General features: G+C 42.0%; 3 protein-coding genes across 7 annotated transcripts; 1 reads left to right on the top strand and 2 right to left on the bottom strand.

Moving 5' to 3' along the window:
* Positions 1–810: 810 nt before the first annotated feature.
* Positions 811–3,709, top strand: LOC143522501 (uncharacterized). Its single transcript, XM_077016220.1, has 3 exons — positions 811–1,089; positions 2,503–2,649; positions 2,904–3,709. The coding sequence occupies exons 1-3, from the start codon at positions 886–888 to the stop codon at positions 3,504–3,506; spliced, it is 954 nt and encodes a 317-aa protein (XP_076872335.1). The 5' UTR covers positions 811–885; the 3' UTR covers positions 3,507–3,709.
* A 1,971-nt stretch (positions 3,710–5,680) lies between these two features.
* On the bottom strand, positions 5,681–13,524 carry LOC143523254 (ankyrin repeat and SOCS box protein 2-like). 5 transcript variants are annotated; one of them, XM_077017613.1, is made up of 11 exons: positions 13,265–13,524; positions 12,185–12,499; positions 10,902–11,021; positions 10,386–10,555; positions 10,149–10,304; positions 9,809–10,054; positions 9,510–9,681; positions 8,766–8,816; positions 7,711–8,281; positions 7,453–7,606; positions 5,681–7,128 (listed from the first exon to the last, which is right to left on the bottom strand). In XM_077017613.1, the coding sequence occupies exons 2-11, from the start codon at positions 12,469–12,471 to the stop codon at positions 6,959–6,961; spliced, it is 2,097 nt and encodes a 698-aa protein (XP_076873728.1). In that variant the 5' UTR covers positions 12,472–12,499; positions 13,265–13,524; the 3' UTR covers positions 5,681–6,958. The 5 variants fall into 5 exon arrangements, with proteins under 5 accessions (XP_076873728.1, XP_076873727.1, XP_076873726.1 ...); XM_077017612.1 differs by having other exon boundaries at positions 12,176–12,554; positions 13,265–13,521; XM_077017611.1 differs by having other exon boundaries at positions 12,176–12,499; positions 13,265–13,521.
* Positions 13,525–14,724: 1,200 nt separating this feature from the next.
* Positions 14,725–20,636, bottom strand: asb2a.2 (ankyrin repeat and SOCS box containing 2a, tandem duplicate 2). The gene is made up of 10 exons (XM_077017616.1): positions 20,489–20,636; positions 18,711–19,010; positions 18,453–18,575; positions 18,098–18,267; positions 17,856–18,011; positions 17,500–17,745; positions 17,204–17,375; positions 16,522–17,092; positions 16,277–16,430; positions 14,725–16,190 (listed from the first exon to the last, which is right to left on the bottom strand). The coding sequence occupies exons 2-10, from the start codon at positions 19,001–19,003 to the stop codon at positions 16,036–16,038; spliced, it is 2,040 nt and encodes a 679-aa protein (XP_076873731.1). The 5' UTR covers positions 19,004–19,010; positions 20,489–20,636; the 3' UTR covers positions 14,725–16,035.
* Positions 20,637–21,685: the final 1,049 nt, after the last annotated feature.

Genomic DNA, 21,685 nt, shown 5'->3' with positions numbered 1-21,685 from the left:
ACCTTGCCACAGAATAAAGGTTTCGATGTAAGTTTTCAGTCAGCATACCATTTGAATGAATTTTGGAAGAGGTATGAGGAGAACATAGACAGCTTTGATATGTTTGTTGTAGAAAGGCTAACAGACCATGCAAAGAAAAGTCATTATAAAAATGTTTAATGAAATGGTGAGCGCAGAGGATATTTGCTTATGGTTGGATAGATTTTGTACAGTACTTGGACCTGCAACAAAAGTTTTAGATGAAGATGGCATATGGAATTGTACTTGGAGAATCCCGATTAGACAATATGAGGATCCTACTGGCTATTTGGGCTTAAAACACTTGCCACAAGTTATTGTACTGGGGAGAATAGAGGTTACATTCATTATCAAGGCATGCCAAAAACTTGTAGGAAATGTGGGGAGATGGGTCACTTGGCAGAAGCCTGTGATAAAGTAGTTTGTGGAAAGTGTAGAGAAATTGGGCATACTTTTGCTGAGTGTCCCAATGGCAGACGGTGCAATCTCTGTGGGGAGGCAGATCACCTATTTAGAGATTGCCCCAAGAGTTTTGCCAACAAATTAAAAGCAGCCAATATGGCCGCCCAAACAGCCAGAAGTAAAATGGCCGACATGCAGCATGGTCGGGAGCAGGGCCAGGAAGAAGGGGCGGAGCCGGAGGTTTTGGCGGGAATCCAGGGGGAGGCAGGTAGGGCACCACCCCAGGGGGAGGAGGCAGAAGGGGCGGGGCAAAGGGCTAGGGCACAGCAGGAGGGTGTGGGAGAGCAGGGGGAAGAAGGGGGAGAGGAGTAGGAAATGGAAGGTGTGGGAGGACGCAGGACTGGGGGAGGAGGAGGAGCAGGAGGAAGACAAGGTGAGGAGGAAGGTGAACAAGGAGAGGAAGCAATGTCCCCTAGGGTAAAGGTGTCTGAGGGAATGGAGGTGTCTGGGGAGGGCAGTACGGGGTCTCTCCCAAATGCACAGGCTGCAAAGAGACCGGCGGAGTCCCCCCTGCCACAACGAGGACGAGAACAGAGAGCCAGACGCGGCACAACCACCTCATTGGAGGAAGACCTGCACCAGCTCCTCTCCAATGACTCCCCAACTGAGGTTTCCTTTTATAACATTAAACTAAAAGCATCCATGCCGAAAGCCCAGCAAGAGACGTCCTCTGCTGGGCTTGGGGCAGAAAGCACCCTTTCACAGATAGACCGCCTTTTAAGGCACATAAAGGAAGAGATCTCGCAGGAAATTATGTAACGTTTAAGAATGTGTTTAAGTGTGACTTTGAAATGATCCTGGTATACAAAATATGCTTTTATTGAAAAAATATATATATCCTTGCCTTTTTTATGTTTTTACCTTTTTATCTTTGCTCAATGTCTATCACTATCTCCACTATTAATGTGAGAAGTGTGAAGACAACCGTGAGAGCGCAGAAAGCGGTTGTCTTCACACTTCTCACATTAATAGTGGAGATAGTGATAGACATTGAGCAAAGATAAAATGTCTTTTTTTAAACTCCTTACCTGCTGATGTATTTTTATTACAAGAGTGTGCCATTCCTTTTTTAAACGCATACAGAGACTGGGAGCAGAAATGGTCTGCTGGTCCCTCTCTTTGGACAGATCTTAAAAACTGGAGACCCATTACGCTTTTAAATTTAGACTGTAAACTTTTTAGTAAGGTTTTAGCACAGCGTATGTCTTTGATTTTAGAGGACATGATCCACCCGGATCAAGCCTGTGCAGTGCCCGGGCGGAGGATCACGGACAGCTTGATTCTGATACGTAACTCCATCTGTTTTGCGAGAGACAGGAAGATGTGGTTGTTGGTTCTAAATTTAGATTTTGAAAAAGCCTTCGATCGGGTCTCGCACCAGTACCTTTTTAAGGTACTGCAAAAGATGGGTTTCCCGGGGAAGTTTCTAGCATGGGTGGGGTTGCTGTACAGTGATGTCACCAGCAAAATAATTGTAAATGGGCACCTCTCAAAGGCGTTGACTATTCGCTCAGTAGTACGGCAGGGCTGCCCGTTATCCTCGCTTCTGTTCGTAACAAGTATAGAACCGCTGGCACAGATCTTGAGAGGGGATCAATGGATCAGTGGACTGACATTGCCCGGGGGACTGACCGCGACTTGTTCACTCTACATGGATGACGTGACAGTTTTATGTACTGACTTTTTATCTATTCAAAGGACTCTAGAAGTGACTGAGTGGTTTGGGAGGGCAGCGGGTGCCAAATTAAATAGGAAGAAATCAGAGGCCCAGCTTTTTGGGCCTTGGGGAAATGAACAGGTGAGGGCAAATTTGGAGGTAACCTTTAGAGACTCGGACATGAAAATATTAGGACTGAAATTCGACAGGATGGGGAGAGGAAGCAGAAACTGGATAGAGACATTAGGGAAAGTGAAAAAGAAGTTGGGTTTTGGGGGACTCCGGAAGCTGACATTGGAAAGGAAAATTCTAATTGTGAAGGCTGTGGTTTTACCGCTGGTTTTATTGTTGTGCTCTGTTTTCAGCCCACCAAGAAGCTTCCTTCTAGTCATGGACCGTGCCGTGTTTTACTTCTTGTGGGGGTCCAAGTGGGAGTGCCTCAAAAGGGAGGAAGTGAAAAAGAGAACAGAAAATGGAAGGAAGGGGCTTCCAGACCCCCCACCTGTTTTTGGGCAGTAAATTTGTTGCCTTACATGTGAAGTATGCCACATCCGTTTTAAAAACCAAAACTGCCATTATGACAAGATTTTGGTTGGGCTCGTACTTGCAGAGACTAAAGATTTTAAACCCTGATCTTAGAACACCGGTGTCTTTTAAATTATCACATGAACATGATTTTATTAAGAAATTTTTAATGAAATATAACCTGGAAGGATGTGGGAGAGAAAAATTGGAAGATGCTAAGGCCTTGGTTTCTTTGGTGCAGGACCGGGAGGAGGTGAGCCGGGTGGTCGGCATGACGAGGGAAGAGGCCCGGCGAGTGTGGAGGAATGTGGCCCACCCCGCCCTTCGAAATCAGGACAAGGACTTCTCCTGGATGGTGGCCCATGAGATCCTTCCGGTCAGGGCGGTGATGCACTCCCAGGGCATGGGGGCAATGGCAGTGTGCCCACGGCCAGGCTGCGGCCAGCCTGAGACCGTGCGGCACGTGTTCTGGGTGTGCAGCGTGGCCAGGGACCTGTGGGCCGCGATCGGCCCCCTCAAATGCCCGAGCCTGCCAGCAGGGGAGGTCCATCCGCTAGAGTACCGGCAAGCGGTACTCGGGGTGGGCTGGGGCTTACACCAGTTACCAGCAAAGGACTTTGAACAGCTCTGGCTCACCCTCAACAGCGTGAAGGCCGCATTATGGACCTCTCGCAACCTGCTGGTGGGGAAGCACGTGACGGTGCCCCTCCACGCCCTCATAAAGCTGGTAACTGTAAAAACGCTGCAGGTGGCACCGGGCGATGACATTCGGAGGAGGGGGCCAAGGCTACACGCAGGGGGGTCCCTGCCACCATCGACCCGGGCTCCCGCCGACGTTCCCTGAGGGGATATATGTGCCTGAGAGGGGACAGCGGGCAATGGGAAGGAGCTCCGCTGGTGCCACAGGGGAGAGGGGCCTGTCGGGGGGTGGGAGGAGGGTTGACGGCCCTCACACCGCCCCCTCCACCTCCACCCCCACCACCTTCACCTCCCCCCTCCTGGGCCTCACCAGATATCCCAGATCCTTATTTCAACACTTTGGGGGGGGGGGGGGGGGGGGGGGTTCATAAATGTCTGTGTTTTATGAATGCTCATGTGGTATTTTAAAAGTTTTAGCGGATTGGTGTCTGACAATAGGGGGTTTTACCGGTTATGATGCCCTTTTAGAACTTTTTTACAACAATGTTTTTTACCTCCATCTTAGCCCTGTTTTCAATGGCTTTATTGTCTTGATTTTACAGTTTGATACTCTTGTATGTCTTTGTCAGGTTTTACTGCATGGCTTTAAAATCCTTTTATCTGGTTTTAAAACCGTATGTGATGATTTATGCACCCTTTTATTTTATTTATTGAACAAACATTTTTTACATATGTGGTGGTGTATTTCTGAGTGCATGTATATGTGTTTAAGGGGATAAAGGCAAAGGAGTAGCAAAGACTGGACAACACAGAAAACAGGCCATGCAGTTGATTGTAAATTCTTTTATTGGATGTGTGATTGTATTTATTTGATATGACACAATAAACAAAGTCAAAAGAAAATTGATACACTGCTTATTTGAGCTGGTGTTGCTGCAATAAAAGAAGCAATTTTTCTTGCTTCTTGACAAAATTTGCGCAATGCTTTGCTAAAACCGCCGTGTAACATTTTAATGCTTGTTTTATATCAGAAATTAATACTGTAATAAAAATATATGGTAGTTAAGCATTACTAAAGAACTTCAAAAATGAGTCCTATTACATAAATAATAAAAGCCAATATTATTGTGGTGCTACATTGTTGTAGTAAAATCTAATTGTATAATTCATGTACATAACGTGTTGCAAAGTAACATTTACTGAAACATTTGTAGTTAAATACACTTACAATTATGAGTAAATATTACTTGAATATATGCTTTGTTAAATTTACTTGCTTTCAGTGGTAAATATTACTTTGGTATTACTAATAAAAACTGTAAGGAGATTTTACTTTAAAAATTGCTATGTTAAATTTACTTAGTATTTCTGTGTGTAAAACGTGTACTAGGTTTTTTTTTAAGTAAATCTCACTCCATATTTTTTGTAGTGTACTTATTTTGTCAGTGACGGAATGATCAATCTCTGTCACATTTATCTCTGCCCCACCTGTCAGTCTTGTCATGTTCTGTTTAGTCCCTCCTCTGTCTCGCCTTTATCATTTGTATCTCTGCACTTTATTATGTTCAGCTGTTGCTACTTCCAGTAAGTGGTTTCTCTTCTCTTCTTTTTCTCTTCATGTCTAAGTGATTTGATAAGACATTAGATTGTTGTGACCCTGAGTATGTATTTGCCAATAATAAACCTTGTTTCTCTCAGCATATACATCCGCCTCCTGTTCGCCAGTGGTTTAAAGATATAGTTGACATACTGTGCTCAGGACTGAGACTCTGGAGTGTTGTGGTGAGCTCCTGATCTCAGAGTAAATTAGGCTGTGACACTCTGGAAAGTTCAATTACAGTAACAACTACGACAGCATTGCCACCAGGTGTGTTGGAAGTTCCCATGTGATCATGTGTTTCCTTTTCAATAGTCTCTAGACTTGCATAGTCTTTCATGTAATGTGTGAATCTTGTGACATAAAATATAAAAAATTTTATTGCCAAGTACAGTTGATGTGGCAACTTCACAGTATCAAAACTAATGTGAAGTTTGTTAAAAACACTAGACAGAAATTGTGTGTTATGTCCTCTCATCACTGACTCTGAGAACTCTCCCCATTCAACCTCCCCTCTCTGCTGTCTTCTCCCCTCTCTGGGTTCAAACTAATTGGGGAGGCACACATTTTGAAAGCTAAAATATTCAGGGCTTGATATGACCTAGCAGATGTTGCAATTTAACAAATGTGTGAAAAGATAGCTAGCTATGTCTCCTGATTGGGTGTGCGTGCGAGCAGGTATATGGGGGAATTATTTTTACAATTAAACCCTACTGTACAAATGTACACACATTGTCATGCCACCATTTTGTGTTCAACAATATTACAGGCCATACAAAAAATACTAAAATGAACATGATTCGGGTTTATTTTTACACTACAACAACCTTTACAGTGTGAACTTTGCAAAAATGAGTGGTAACAACATCTGAATGTTTTATGTTAAGCTAGGCTTGGTATTTCATGCTGTCATGAAAGTATACTCCAGGAACACGCTAACGTGGTTAGCTGATGCTACAGCAACGTCCTAAATGTTATCATAAAAGTATACTCCAGGAACATGCTAACGTGGTTAGCTGATGCTACAGCAACGTCCTAAATGTTATCATAAAAGTATACTCCAGGAACACGCTAACGTGGTTAGCTGATGCTACAGCAACGTCCTAAATGTTATCATAAAAGTATACTCCAGGAACATGCTAACGTGGTATACGTGGTATGGTGGGCTGATGCTACAGCAATGTCCTATGTGTTATCTGACCTGAGAATGTAGACTCTTCCATTAGAGATGTTTTGAAAATAACAATACATCTGTTAAACATCCAAACATGGTAAGAAATATTGTCGACATAAAGATTGCTATGTTAGAGGTTGAAAAATGGCACTTGAAGATTCAAGTCTGTAATATTCCTTTGACAGCCTTGATAAACCTCTCAACTGTCATAAAACCAAATGTCAGAAGATATGCAAGAGACTGTGCTAGCAACTTTGGTGGACGTTTTTGATCTTCCTTACGTCATCATCCCTAACCTAAAATTAAGATTTTGAGAAAGTCACTCCTGTCTGGCTATTCTCTATGATAATATAATCCCCATGTAATCTAATCCAACTCTCATGTCTTAATAAGTGAAGCAGGTCATCTAGATAATTAGATATAATTTAAAAAAGATTACTGAATATTTGTTCAAGTGGAATAATAATCTACAATAATTATCTTCTCCAACCAATTAATGACATATTTTACAAAATAATATTAAACACTTAATTTACCTTGGCCAATGAAAGACTCCCATTAGTAAAACCTATCACAGAAAACCATGACAGTGGAAGAAATACATGTCTAGCAACAATTTAAATAGTTACAAATATTGTCATATTACTCATTACAGCATTCTTCTCTGGTCTACAATTCCCAACTATAATTATTTTAAATAAACAACATGTACATATACACATAACACTTTATATATACACACACACACATAAAATACACCTACACTATAGTAATTTTGAGCAGGATGCACAGTAAAATCTATGGCTATTTGTAGAATACTATTCATGAGCTATATTGTTTCTTTGTTTCCTGTATTTCGTTATTTGTGTTGACTGTCACACCCAAATCAGCTGTACACGCCCAGACCGGCTGATACATCTTTACAGCGTTCCTCGTGATTTAGGTATCTGATCAGTAGTCCAGGGATGGGTAACTTCTTCAATTTCTTCAGTCTGTGTGTCCCGACCAGACGGCGAATCTTCAGTCTGCAGAGCTGCAGCAGTGGCCGCGGAGGCACTGAAGCGGAAACCGAATAAAGTCGGAGAAATGAGCCCAGCATCGAAAACATCACCTAGTCTACATATTTCATACAGCACAGAATCACTTTTTATCTTACTGTGCTTTTACTGTGCAAATGTAAACATTTACTGTCTTAAAAGACTGATCATTCAGCAATGGAAACTTGGATAACAGCCCGTTTGTAGAAACAGCACATTTCTTCTAGCCCATTTGTAGAAATGCATACTGTATATTTTTTTTGTTTCCCGAGATGTACATTAAAGTGGTGAGTTTGCTCTTAAAGCAACAACTGAGCTGAGAGTGGAGGCCTGTTCCACCTACTTGCTTTTTCCTTTATGCAAGCCCAGTCATCATAATCATCCAGATGTTCCATGAGTCTGGAGCACAGCTTCACATCTCCAACATAATCCAGCAGCACATCTATTATGGGCCCGGCCCAGTGGCTGTACGCGTCAGTGGAGACCATCTCACAGAACTAAGGAAAACAATAAACCGAAATATCAATCTGTAACTATGAGAAACGGACAATTAAGCACATATTAAGAAGGTTCTGCTTTTGTTTGTTTTTTGGAGATGCACCTGCACGCAAGTCTTCTCCGTCGACTCCTCCCTCATGCTGTCTCTGACTCTACGAGCGCGCGTCGTTTTCAGAGGCGGATGCGGGTCGCTGCCGTACACGCAGTCGAAGCACGACAGGGCGTCGCAGCCGTTGTCCATCAGGAACTTCAGCATGGGGAGGTACTTCATGCAGAACATGACGGTGGCGGGGAAGGCGGTGGGGTGCGTGGGGATGTAGGCGTTGACGTCCGCCCCATGCTCCACCAGCAAGGCCACGGTCTGCATGCACCCCTGCCTCAGGGCCACCAGCAGCGGGCTGAAGGTGTCCAGGTTGGGGTCGGCGCCGGCCTCCAGGAGCATGGTGGAGGCCTCCACGTTGTTGTTGATGACGGAGAAGTAGAGGGCGGTGGCGCGGCGGTCCTCGTACATGTTGCGCCGGTCCTCGGACAAGGTGGCGTTGACGTTGAAGCCGGCGGCGATCAGGAGCTCCAGAATCTCGTCCCGGTTGCGTTCCGCGGCCAGGTGCAGCGGGCTGATGCCACAGCGCCGCACCCGGGCCTTACTGGTGGCGGGAATCAGCATGGACACGATTCTGTGTGCAGAGGGTCATGGGACGGGTTTAGGCCAGAGCTACACAGCACACTGACTGTGTTAGAACTGAATGGGATCTGATGTTATAGATTGCTACATGAAATGGTTAATGGAAGCATTTGCTACTCAAATACACGGAAAGGGTGTTTAAATCCTAAAAACTACATAGGTTGCATGCCACGGAAGAAAAGGATGTAGCATGATTAATTTTTATTCACATTTGTTAAGAAAGCCCCATGTTCTTTGCACAGTAAATATCTAAGTTATTTTGATACAGGTGACAACAGTAATGAAAAAACAAATGAATTCACATGGTTAAGGCAAGGGTTTTGGGAAATCAGTGTGACATTTAAATTTTACTCTGCGCTGCAAAATAAATGTAAGTTTATGTTAAAATTATGTTAAATGTAAGCTTATGTTAAAAGTGAGCACCCGCTTGCAGTAAGATAACCACCAGACAATATATAATAGCCACCAAGACTTACTTAACAGCCTTGTCACTTTTGTGGGTACACCCATATGTAAGGAGGTCATTGCTGGAAACCGAAAGATTGTGAGATGCACTAAAGCATTTCATTTTTATTCATAGTTTTTTTCAGGATCTCTAAACCTACTTTTTACAGAGTTAGAGATATAGGGAATGTGTCTGTGTATTTCAAATGCACACAAATTTCACTTTAACCTGTAACAATTGTTTGAAAATGCAGCTATCACATTCCAGATAGGGTTGAGGCGCTCGGTGTGACACTGCTTCAATTAACACTGCTTCAACCAAAATTACAATGACAGAATCCTGAACACCTAGATCAAGGGTTTCATTAGATGTTACGGTGACCAGTGACTAATATTATCACTTAGAAAATGGAATTAAACAAAATAATTGTATAGATATACTACTGACATAGCATTAACATTAAAATTCTATGATGACCATTTAAGCAAATCTGTAATGAAATTAACTAAAATAAACCAAATAATTTGGTTATTTACAGATTTGCTAAAGTGGTCATCATAGAAATGTAAATGTTAATGCTATGTCAATAATATATCTATTCCTTATTTAAAAATGTTTTATTATTATTATTATTATTATTATCCATTCCACTGCAGTCAGAGAATAGCCTACTGGCCACTGCAGAAAAATTAGAATTTGAATTCTGTGCTAGAAAGAAATAGTAAAATATAAACAGACAACCCTTTAAAATAATTGCAATATGATCTATCCTCACCTGTCATTTCCTCTCTGAGCAGCAATGTGTATTGGCAGAAGTCCAGTTTTGCCTTGCTTGTTGGCGTCTGCATTTTGAGACAGAAGAAACTCCACAATATGCGCGTGGCCGTTCTTACAGGCTTCATACAGTGCTGTGGCGCCATCTGCTGCCTGGCTGTTGATATCCGCTCCTGATTTTACAAAGAAATACAGACCCAAGAGACGCGTCTTACGAGTCACCTGCTACAGCAGTGTAAGCAGTGTCAGGATAATGAAACGATCACTGATAGCCTAGTAGAAATGTTGTGTTCCAAATACCGTTTTTCAAGAGGAACCGAAGTGCATCTATCCTCCCACTCTGGGCTGCCACAAAGATGGGCGTGATGCCGTATATGTTGGGTATGCTAACTTTAGCCCCTGCCTTCACCAGCATCTCACAGATCTCCACGTTGTTCCTACACACGGCCTCGTGCAGAGCCGTCCAACCTTGGATGCAGTTCTTGTTGACGGCAGCTCTGTGATTTAGCAGCATGGCAACAATTTCCAAGTTCTCCTTCTCACATGCTGGGGAAGCAGAAAGCCAGGTCACTGAGACACAGTCCAAGCGGCAGGAGACACGAAGGACGGACAAGTTTGAGCCAGAGTTGTCTACCAGTACCTTTATAGAGGGGCGTCTCTTTGTCCTTGTTCACAATGTCCGGGTTTGCGCCGTTCTCTAGAAGGCATTCCACACAGCTCACCATCTCTCTGGACACGGCCAGCAGAAGAGCTGTCTCATCCTTCAGTGTCCGCTTGTTTATCATCCCAGGTTGTACTTTAATAAGAGAGATAAAACATGTGACGATGTGATGAAACATCTACGCGTAGTATCAGGCAGACGGCGTGATGACCCCACCTCTGAGGAGTGCTCGAACACATTGTTCTTGGCCATAGTAGGCAGCCTCATGAAGCGGGATCCATCCATATTGGTTTGGTGTAAGAATGTTGCAGCCTGTCTTTTTGACGATTTGTGTCACAATTTGCACATCTCCAGACAAAATAGCCTTCACAAGAGGATCCACTGTTCTATCAGAAAAATATACGAAAGATAAGACACAAACAAATATATATTTTTTCATATATTTTTCACATTGTCACTGTTACAGTGTAACAACACCATTATTCACAATGTAACATACTAACAATGTGTAAGAGTAACAATCTGATACTCCCCACTCACTTTCCAATCACATTGCTTGCACTGACACCCTGATTTCTGTTATATAAATACAGCACCAGTGCGTGGTTACACTTTACAGTATATCACAGAGTGATTAATGTCTTTATGTAGTGGGAAAAATACCACCCCTTTAATTTGAGACTTTCCCATACACTCATAGTATAATAATAAATGTATTATTGTCATACTTACTCCTCTGACTCTGGTTTGATTTCGATCAGCGTACCATCGAATCTACGGTACGCCACCATGCGCTTGCCGTTGCCAGTAACAAAGTGACTAACTACAGTGGCAGGCTGCTGGTTGTCGTCTCTACAAAAAGAAAATGATACAATCTTGTAGCACAGAGGTTCGGTGTAGCATAGAATTCAGAATGATAAAAGACTAGTCAAGCTAGTCGTGTTAGTTTCACATGAATGATGGTGTCTGATTCTTGAGTCTGAAGACCTGGAGACAACGTGGTGTGCAAGCTGTCCTTACCTTTTGTTTTTAAGATTTCTTGGTGTTTGTTGCAGATGGTGGGATACTATTAACACATACGTTTAGTGTTTCTGCTCATAGGTGATGTGTTTACAGTGATATCGTAAGGAGCTGTCGTTTTACAAGTCCCCATATTGAGAGGCCTTGATTTGACTTTGTTGTTCTTGCTGCTGTTATGACACATTTGTAAAGGGCACGTTTGAATGTCAGACATCATTCCCAAAGCTGTAGGTGAGTACGAGAAAAGCATCTTGCCAGTAGAATTTGTCTTTATTGCAGCTACAATGTTCCTAAACAACGTTATAATATGATTGAATCAATTGAAATACCATTGTTACCATCTAAAGGACACATTTGTACTAAGGACAATGGAATTATCACTGAGTGGATCAGGCACAGAGGGAAATGTGTTTCTATTTTTCTCCTTGTTGGCATGTGAACTTTATGGACTGACCCAGTTGGACTTTATCCTAATGATTATTTTGCATTGGTAGGTCACGGCCTGTTACCCAGAATGTATTGGGACAGGTGCAACACACGTGGACGTCTGGGGCCCAGTAAGTGAGCAGGTGTCGGGTGTCCGTAAACGACACCTCTCTGCACTCGTTGGCATTTAGTGGATAAGTGAGAGCTGCAACAGATAAACACTTCATGGAGGCCAAGTTCAAGTTCACATTAGCTCTTATATTTGCTTTGAATTTGGTCCTTTGTGTTTTTAAATGAAATTTCTATGTTTTTTTTCTGCAAAAACTGCACAAATTAAAACTCCAGCAAATTATTGCTGATGCCGTTCTACATAACTTCTATAGTTCTATAGTTTGTTCATATACTGACGTTTTTCATACAGTATGACATGTGAGAGGACTCTTAGGTAAATTATATATTTTCTACTACTTGTACTGGTCATATTCAGCGATGACATTTATGAAGCATGGCGTCATGACTAGCTACATGGTGTGGGAGTGCACTGCTCCTGTTCCTCATACCTGCTGTACCTGGGTGGGTTAGAAGGGCATGGTGGTGGACTAGGGGCCCGTGGTGGCGGCTGCTGAAGAGGTTGTGAAGGCGGCGCTGGGGGTGTAGTACCTGGATCTGGCCTGCTTGCCACCGCGGAGGTTCTTGTGTTTTCAGCCCCAGGAGAGCAGCCATGGGACTCAGTTAGGCTGCGCTCAATTGCCAACTGCATGAGCTCATCATCGGACAGGTTCCTGTAGAAGCTGTAGTCATCGTAGTTGAAGGCGGGGCCTGCGGAACCTGGTACCGACACACTGGCGGCGGCCATGATCGGATCCTGAGTCTTAAATGATCACCTGGGCAAGGCATACCATTCATCCATTTGTTGATGATATAAATGAAAAGTCATACCTTAAATAAACACAGGAAGTAGAGTTTAAGGTTTTTTTCCTGTAATGTTTTTGCCTCGGAAGACTCTAGGTCTCCCTCAACGCAAGATGGCTTCCGCCCCCACACGATGTCTTAGAAAAGGATGGACATCTGTGGTCATGTGGCCGCTCTGCTTCTTCTCAGGACAGCATGGCAGCAGGTCACAGTGATTTTGAAACGTGTTTTGTAAGTCACATGTGTCTGGCTCAGCTGTCTTATTTGAAATGGTGCCAAAGTCAAGTGAGCATGTGTATCTCTTTAAAATATAAATAGAATTGTGCACCTAACAACTTCACGGACCCGAAGCCCAGTGGTGGCCTATCTGTGTCCCATCTTCTTATTGTATCGCCACAGAACACGAATATGCAAAATTATACCATGAAAATGACAGAGATACAGGAAATAAGGGGGGAAATGCAAGAATGGGAAAGCAAATGAAAGAGCAAAAAAATTTTAATAAAAATGACTGAAATCAGATGCAAAACTGCTCACTTGTAAGGAGATCCTTCAAGTTCATGTTCATTATTTTAAGTATTTAATGAATGTTTTAAAATATGTCACTGTTGAAACAATGCAAAGGATCTGTAACAGTCTAAATTAATGAACTATCTCTTCATGTTGTTTCTGGTTATGAATGAAAACATGACATGAACGCAGACGAAACCACAGTATGCAGAAGAAGCTTGACTTACCTTCTCTGTAAATATTCTCAATTTTTAAGCAGAAAAATGTAGACGTTTTCCTCTGTCAAAACAGGCCCCTGTTTGTGCGCTGACTGCGACTGTTTATAGCACGCTTCCAGGATGTGCACTTGAACTGTGCAGTGTAGAATGCTAGCCTCTTAGCTCGTGTTGCTCTTGAGAGAGTGCTGGCTTAGACTACGAGGGACAGCATGCACGGACACAACTGTGAAGTTCATGAAGTTGATCATCCCTCATCAAGCCACCAGGAGCGTGAGAATTTGGAAGCTAAAGCGATTGTTAGGCTGGTTTCAGTGTGTCAGGTTACAGACGGTCCAAAGTTACAAGACAAGTGAAATGTGAAATGGCATAGCGTGAATACTGGCTTCTTATTTATAGACAAACATATCATGCTACTACTTGTGAAGACACAGACTCGTTTGTTGACGCAGATTACTTTGAAGTGCTTTTTATTTCAGCACGAATATGCGTGTCATCCTAAGAGAGGGCATGGTGAGAAAAATATGCACCTGGTGGACAAATTCTGACTGCATGGTTTTGCAGGTGAATGGGTTCAGCTCAGATCCCAGTACAATCACTGATTAGGGCTCATTTCTGTTTTCAGAGTAAATGATGGCACGAAAGAAGCAGCATTCTATCTATCTATGGTAATTTTTTTTAAAAGCAGCAAACGTTCTTGTAATAATAGTCCAAAACCAGTAGTGGCAGATGCCATCGTCCCAGCATGGGTATAATTGTTAAATTATGGCACATGCAGCCCACAGTAAAAGAAAAACACATGGACAACTTGTGAAATCAACAGATCTTCCCAGGGGCGTTTATGTTATAGGATACAATCAAATATAGATAGCTCACATGCATATGTAGTTGCTAGTAAACACTGATGTTTCGCAGTAAAGCAAGGCAGGCCGTTAATCTCCGTGTGATGCCCATTCCTTCAGTGCTCATGCTACTCCTATGTCAGGGATGTCAGGGATGTCGCCGAGAGGGCAATGTAATGGATCCCCTCAAGACTTTTCCAGAAGCTGTGTTTTGCAATTGAAGAAGGGGCTGTGTCACTTCTTGAGTTCCAAAACACAGCCGCTGGGCCACCGTAACAGAGACGAGGGCACATTAGAGATGATGAACGCACCGTGTCGGTTCATATGCGCATACGCTGCATCTTATAACAGTTCATGTACGGTACAGTTTAGTCAAATGTTGCTGACGCTGGTTCTAGACGCCATCATGCAGTATTTTCATGTAATAATATGGAAGGCCAAAGCATCTAAGGCAAATGAGCAGAATTCAAAATGACAACAGAAGCACTTTACAAAGTTACTGCTTCATGACACACTAACCTCCAATTAAGAACCACCTTTGTATGAAATCTTTGTCCTTAATGTTTCTTTGGGGAGTTTCTGAGTTGATTATAGTGCATGCTTTTCGTGGTTCATCAAGTATTGTTGTGCTGAAACATCGTTCATTTATTTGCATTTAACTCTCTACAACAACTGAATGAGAAGACTCCTCAAAAAGCTGTCATTGTAGTCATAATGCAACATGAAAACATAACAGTAACAAAACTGTCTTTTAAGGTTGAACAGATACATTTAATGTGACATTGCCAAATTACACTATATACATGCATATAAACAACTGATTTCTCCTTTTATGTTTAATATATCTATTAATGCAGTGAATTATAACACAGATTATATATTATCAATTATGTATATACAATTTTTACTATTTCTTCCATATTTTTCCACATTTTACACTCAAGGTGTCCTCTCTGTCCAATACATTTCATTTATCTCTACAATCGTCAAGATCAAATGAGACTTTGCACTGAAGACCCACACATATCCATATGCCTTTCTTATGCACTATAAAAACACTGATCTAAAGTTTGATTGCAACTTTTATTTTTTCATTCCCTTATGACTGATGTAATGCAAGTCTACATAAAGCATATTTACCATTTTAATGTAATGCAGTTTTACATTACAAAAATAGGAAATGGCTGATGTGGTTTTCCATCTCAAAAAAATACTAAGGAATCATCTGAATTTTCAGGTTAAAGTAAACATTGATTATTGCATACAAAAGCATTTATGGCCTACTTTTGTAGTAATGTCATAGAACTGAGCTGAGTATGGACATATACATACATACAATTGATCTCCACCATACCGTCCTTACACCCACCTACACCCGGCCAGTATACAGTAAACCTTGTGAGTGCAACTTACAGGTGTGAAGTTATTGACTGTAACTCATCTGTTGCTATGTACAGTTTGGCAGCCCCCCCCCCCCACCCTATTGTTACGACCCGCTGTCCTCACTGTCATTTTTGGATCATTCTGAACACGGCAGCAACACGAATGTTGATGGTGTCAAGATGGTGTCGGGCACAGACGTGCCACTGGAACTTTTATATGTTATTGTCATTGCTGAGTTAACAGTAGTCTGACACGTTTGCAACAGATGAAGAGTCTGAGGTCATCTAACACTAATTGTGCAAGGTAATTGGTTAGCCAAAATTATATACTTACAACTACACACCTATAAAGTAATGAACTAATGTTTTTTTAGAAGTTACAATTCATTAATGTTAAAGAAATGTTCCTTAATATTTTCTAAAGGAAAAAAAAGGATGGTGAGAATAAGTGATTAGGTTTTTTTTTTTTTGGCAAAACCATTTTCATCAATCATATAATAAAAATAAACGCTTTTTTTGTTTTGTTTTATATTTCTGAAGTCCTTTGCGGTTGTCCCCTTTACAGAATATCATCAAAATGTTCTCGCTTGTGTCTTAAGAAGTAGAGCAGTCTCTTAGGTAGAGGGAGGGAGGTCTTGATGCTCCTCAGTCTCTGGATGCCTATTTGCTGACGAATCTTTATCCGGCAGAGATGCATCAAAGACCGGGGAGGCACTGCGCACGCAACAAAGTGTGTGGTTCTTTGAAGTTCACTTTTAGCAATTATATCTAAAATGAGACAAAACAGCATGCAAACTCACTTGATTTCTCTTTGATGTTGGCCCATTCACTGTAACCATTCAGGTGCTCGGTGAGTCGGGAACAGAGTTTCACATTACCCACATAGTCCAGCAGCACATCTATGATGGGTCCGACCCATAAGCTGGTCTTGGGGTTGGAAACCAGCTCACAGAACTGTTGGATCCACAAAAATGCTAAGACACCGTTCAATATCGGACTTGTATTCAATGTGGGACTTGTACAATGGGCAGGTGTTTCGCCTTACCTGAATTACCTCTTCTGAACGCTCAAGACCGATATAATATAGACCTTCTCTTCCGTTTCTCTGGGGTTTGAGGGATGGGTGTGTTTTGCAGCCATAATCACACTTAAAACACGACAGGGCATCACAACCATTATCCATCATGTACTTAAGCATTGGCATGTATTCTGTGCAGAAAATCAAAGCAGCCGGAAAGGTTGTGGGGTGTGTTGGGAGAGTGGCGTTAACGTTAGCGCCGTGCTCCACCAGCAACTTGACCATCTGGAAGCAGCACTTCCTCACAGCCACCAGCAGGGGGTTGAAGATGTCCAGGTTTGGGTTTGCACCAGCCTCCAGGAGCATAGAAGCTGCCTCGATGTTACTGTTGACCACGGCACAGTACAGGGCGGTGCTTCTCCTGTCCTCATACATCGTTGACCAATCATCTGACAGGATGAAGTTGACATCCATGCCAGCGTTGATTAGGGTCTCTAGGACATCGTCTCTGTTGCGCTCTGCTGCTAGATGGAGAGGACTGATACCACAGTGTCTTATTTTCGCCTTGCTAGTCTTCGGCATCAAAATGTTAACAATCCTGAGAAAGCAAGTGAGATTAACACATTTCATTTGCTGACCAAAAAGGATCCAAATGCACTTTGATGACATGTTAGTCATTTCATGGAAACATTAACCCAACTGCACTGACCCATCATGTCCATTCTTAGCAGCAATATGAATAGGAAGCAATCCAGCTTTGTTAGATTTGTTAGCATCAGCCCTCCGTGACAGGAGAATCTCCACAACTTCGTAATGACCGTTTTTACTGGCTTCAAACAGGGCTGAGGCGCCATCGTTAGCCTGGGTGTTGACATCCGCCCCTAGGGAAATTGGCAACAAATTAGGCCGTGACTTTCTGCCTCCATTTTAATCACATCAAATGATCGTGACCTATTACGCGTTTACGTATTTTTCTAGTATGTGGGTTTTCTTATTGGTACACACCTTTCATAATTAGGAAGTTTAGCACTTCTGGTGTGCCACACTGGGCTGCGGTGAACAGAGGGTCGATGCCGTAAATGTTTTTAGCCATCATCTTTGCCCCTGACTGCAGTAGCAATTTGCAGACTTGCAGGTTTTTGTTGATCACGGCTTCATGTAGTGGGCTTGCACTTTGCGCATTGGACTTGTTCACTGTTGCTCCAAACCTTAACAAAAGTCCAACAGCTTCTTCAAACCCTCTTTCACAAGCTGTGAAAATAACCAGTCTGTTGGTACGACAGCTAAACAATAAATACTCACTACAGTTGTTTATACTCAGAAAATGTATCAATGCTAATGTTTTATTAAGACATATTTGCCTCTGTACAGCGGGGTTTCCCACTCGTTGTTTGCAAGGTTTGGATCTGCACCATTCTCCAAGAGGTACTGCGCACAGGCTAAGTGTTTGCGGCCCACAGCCAGAAGAAGAGGAGTCTGGTTCCTAAGAGTACGACTGTTGATGGTCTCTGGTTTGGCTGCATGTCACAGAACATGAATCAGATGGTCACAGTTGGACCTCGCAGTAGATGATTGTAAAGGTAATCTGTGGTTGGTTCCTTACCTTCAAATAATACCTTTAAACACCCGACATGGCCATAGTAAGCACACTCATGCAGGGGGATCCAGCCTTCTTTATTAGCTTCAGTGAGTTTTTTAGAGTTTTTATGTACTATCTTTCTCAAAGCTTTGGCATCCCCATTCCAGATAGCTGAGATTAGAGGATCTAAATTCCTGAAAGACAAATTAACAACTGAAAAAAAAACTAGCACAATTTCTCAAAAGCCACAAAGCAAAAAGAATGTTAATTTAAAGTAATATCCTTGATGCCAAACGTGAAAGACGTATACGATGGCCCTTTTCAGTACAAATTCAAGATGTTTTTGAGAGCCTTGTCTGCTAGTGTGGTGAAACCTCACTTGATGGGCTCCACAGTAACACGCAGATGTCCGTTTTGTCTCGTCCAAGCAATCACTTTGTTCTTGTCCTTGCTGAAGTAATGGCTATGAACGTTTCTGTCAATTTTTTTGCATTCTGCTTCACTGTAAGGTGGATGATTAAATTAAACATGAAACATTAATAGATTGTTTCATGAAATATAAACATGCACGAATATCTGGAGTTAAAGAAAATTCAGTGTCGTGTGACGCCGCATGGCTTCTTGTGTGGAACATGACCTGGGGGGATTTGCAGAAAGGTTGACCGGTGGGTTGGCAGGGGGGTCTGCGGGGGGGTCTGCGGGGGGAAGGAGATCCTGTGGCCGCTGGACGCTGGGGTACTGAGCAGGCGGGGGCTGCGTGTGGGAGCGGGTATACCGATTCTGCCACGTTGTTGGCTTGGCCTCGGCCAGGCTTAACTCTATAGCCACTTGCAGGAGCTCCTCCTCAGACATGTTCGAGAAAGCACTGTAATCGCTTGTGTCCACAGCCGCTGCGTACAGGCCAGGCACTGAGACCTTGGCTGCTGCCATATTGCACCTGGGGAAGGAGAGTGACTGACTGACGTGGTTCCCTAGACCGCATGTTCATGCACTGTGCTAGATGACCCAGCTCAGAAGACAAAAGTTTTTTTAAAAACCGGTAAATGCCTAAGCTGGTGCACATAATAGGATTGTAACAGTAACTTAACCAATGTCATGGACATCATCACACAGTGCATAGGTAACAAAATAACAACATTATACCTAGCATGCATACTGTAAGACTTAAAGCTTATACTGTACATCTATCTAAATCCTAATCCTAAGCAGAATATGAGAGAGGGAGTAAAAACTGCAGGCAGTGTAGTTCACAAGGTCTCCAGAGAAACAGGCAATTTCAGACAGTGGTCATTCATTAGTTGTACATGCAAAATGTTTCTTATAGACCTTGAGAAGTTCTATGAATTGATATTGAGAAGCTCTTTGAATTGTTAGTTTTAGAAGGAACACTATAATTAACATACTGTAGTGTTATAAGGAACACTGTAGTTCAAATACACTGCAGTTTTATATGGAACACTGTAGTTAACATACACTGTAGTTAACATACACTGCAGTTTTATAAGGAACACTGTAGTTAACATACACTGCAGTTTTATATGGAACACTGTAGTTAACATACACTGCAGTTTTATAAGGAACACTGTAGTTAACATACACTGCAGTTTTAGAAGGAATACTGTAGTTAACGTGCACTGCAGTTTTAGAAGGAACACTGTAGTTAACGTACACTGCAGTTATAGAAGGAACACTGTAGTTAACATACACTGCAGTTTTAGAAGGAACACTGTAGTTAACATACACTGCAGTTTTATAAGGAACACTGTAGTTAACATACACTGCAGTTTTAGAAGGAATACTGTAGTTAACGTACACTGCAGTTTTAGAAGGAACACTGTAGTTAACGTACACTGCAGTTTTAGAAGGAACACTAGTTAACGTACACTGCAGTTATAGAAGGAACACTGTAGTTAACATACACTGCAGTTATAGAAGGAACACTGTAGTTAACATACACTGCAGTTTTAGAAGGAACACTGTAGTTAACATACACTGCAGTTTTAGAAGGAACACTAGTTAACGTACACTGCAGTTTTAGAAGGAACACTGTAGTTAACGTACACTGCAGTTTTAGAAGGAACACTGTAGTTAACATACACTGCAGTTTTAGAAGGAACACTGTAGTTAACATACACCGCAGTTACAGTTTTAGAAGGAACACTGTAGTTAAAGTGTGATGTGATGCACAACAGACAATGCAGTCAGAGGATGTTTTCATATCTGACATGCAGGCATGTCGCATCACAAAAACTAAACGTCACTCTCAGTCTGATTTGGAGACGTGAAGAGTATGACAGTACCATGTTTAAATGCTTCCCAATGAGTTAAAAATTTTACTTTTTTCAGTATGAAATCCACAGGCAGAGTTGCATATTCCTTTACCCTGAATACTAATGCCTTTAATTGCATACCTACCTTACTAAGTAGAGATTTCTAACAAGTTCTGCTCACGTTGAAGCCTTCACCTTGACTGCACTATAGTGCTTTGGAACAATTCTTTAAGAGCTGTGGTAAGAGACGTTTTAAGTTCATGCAGTAAACAAACTTGTGATCTCACAGATATAATTTCTTGGCTCGCATGATTAAAACATGTCTGGCCTACATATCAGAGGCATGACTAGCAAGATGAGGAAAATTAACCCTGCAGGGGAAATAACAGAGAATCTGGCAGTGTTTATCAGGAATAACCAAAAAGCACAAGTGGAGTTCTTAAAGCACAAGTGTTGATGTTGATGTTTTTGGAAAGTGGTTCACTGCTTTGCACTTTGAAGTGTAAATACTTGAAGACAGATTTAAAATGTGTATTTGACAGGAGTATTAGTGCTTGAAAAGCCTTTCTGACAAATCCAGTTCTAGCTACGATGCAGCATCTTAAGCAGATAGATATTTTTCAAAAGGAAGACAAATATACTATGAGAATTATGCCAGATACCATCACTGTCACGTCTAACCCCACCACCACCTCTCAGTCATGTCTCTGTTGTTATGCCAGTGTTTCCACACCCCCCCTCGCTTGTCCCCTCCTAGTGATTTGTAACCCTACCCCTTGTTATTGTCCTCATGTGTTCCTCGTTTAGTTTCTTGTTAGTGTCTTAGTGTTAGAGCCCTGTGTTTTCATTGTTTCTTTCCTGATCTATGTTTCCTGTACAGTCGATTGGTTTCGTGTTTGTGCTAGAACAAAAGCAGTTTGTACGGTTTGTTTTCGTTTAAGCTGTGTCTTGAATTTTGGTTGTGTTTCTATGTCGGACTCTCTCGCGGACGTGACCCTGGCTTGCCTTTACGACCCTGGTTACGGATCTCTCTATCTCTACTTCCCGTTCACCCGATGCATAGTGCGTTACAGCTACTATAAGTCAATATTGTCATATAGGAAGGATTTTATTAAACATGAAAACATATAATAAATAAATATAATTATTTTCTATTTTGTCTAAAAAATTACCTAATTTTATTCTAGGTGTTTTTAGCACACAATTCTTATTTTTAGAGTTATTGTTGTGAATTTAGGTCTTACACTGTGATGTCTGGTAACTATACAACATTGCATGCAGCTGTCTTGGACTTTCACATACTTGCCAAAATTTGCAGGGATGGTGAACTGAATGTCTGTAA

The sequence above is a fragment of the Brachyhypopomus gauderio genome, chromosome 9 (assembly GCF_052324685.1).
Source record: "Brachyhypopomus gauderio isolate BG-103 chromosome 9, BGAUD_0.2, whole genome shotgun sequence".
NCBI lineage: Eukaryota > Metazoa > Chordata > Actinopteri > Gymnotiformes > Hypopomidae > Brachyhypopomus > Brachyhypopomus gauderio.
The sequence above is the reverse complement of the archived record's forward strand: the minus strand, read 5'-3'. Positions and strand labels throughout refer to the sequence as shown.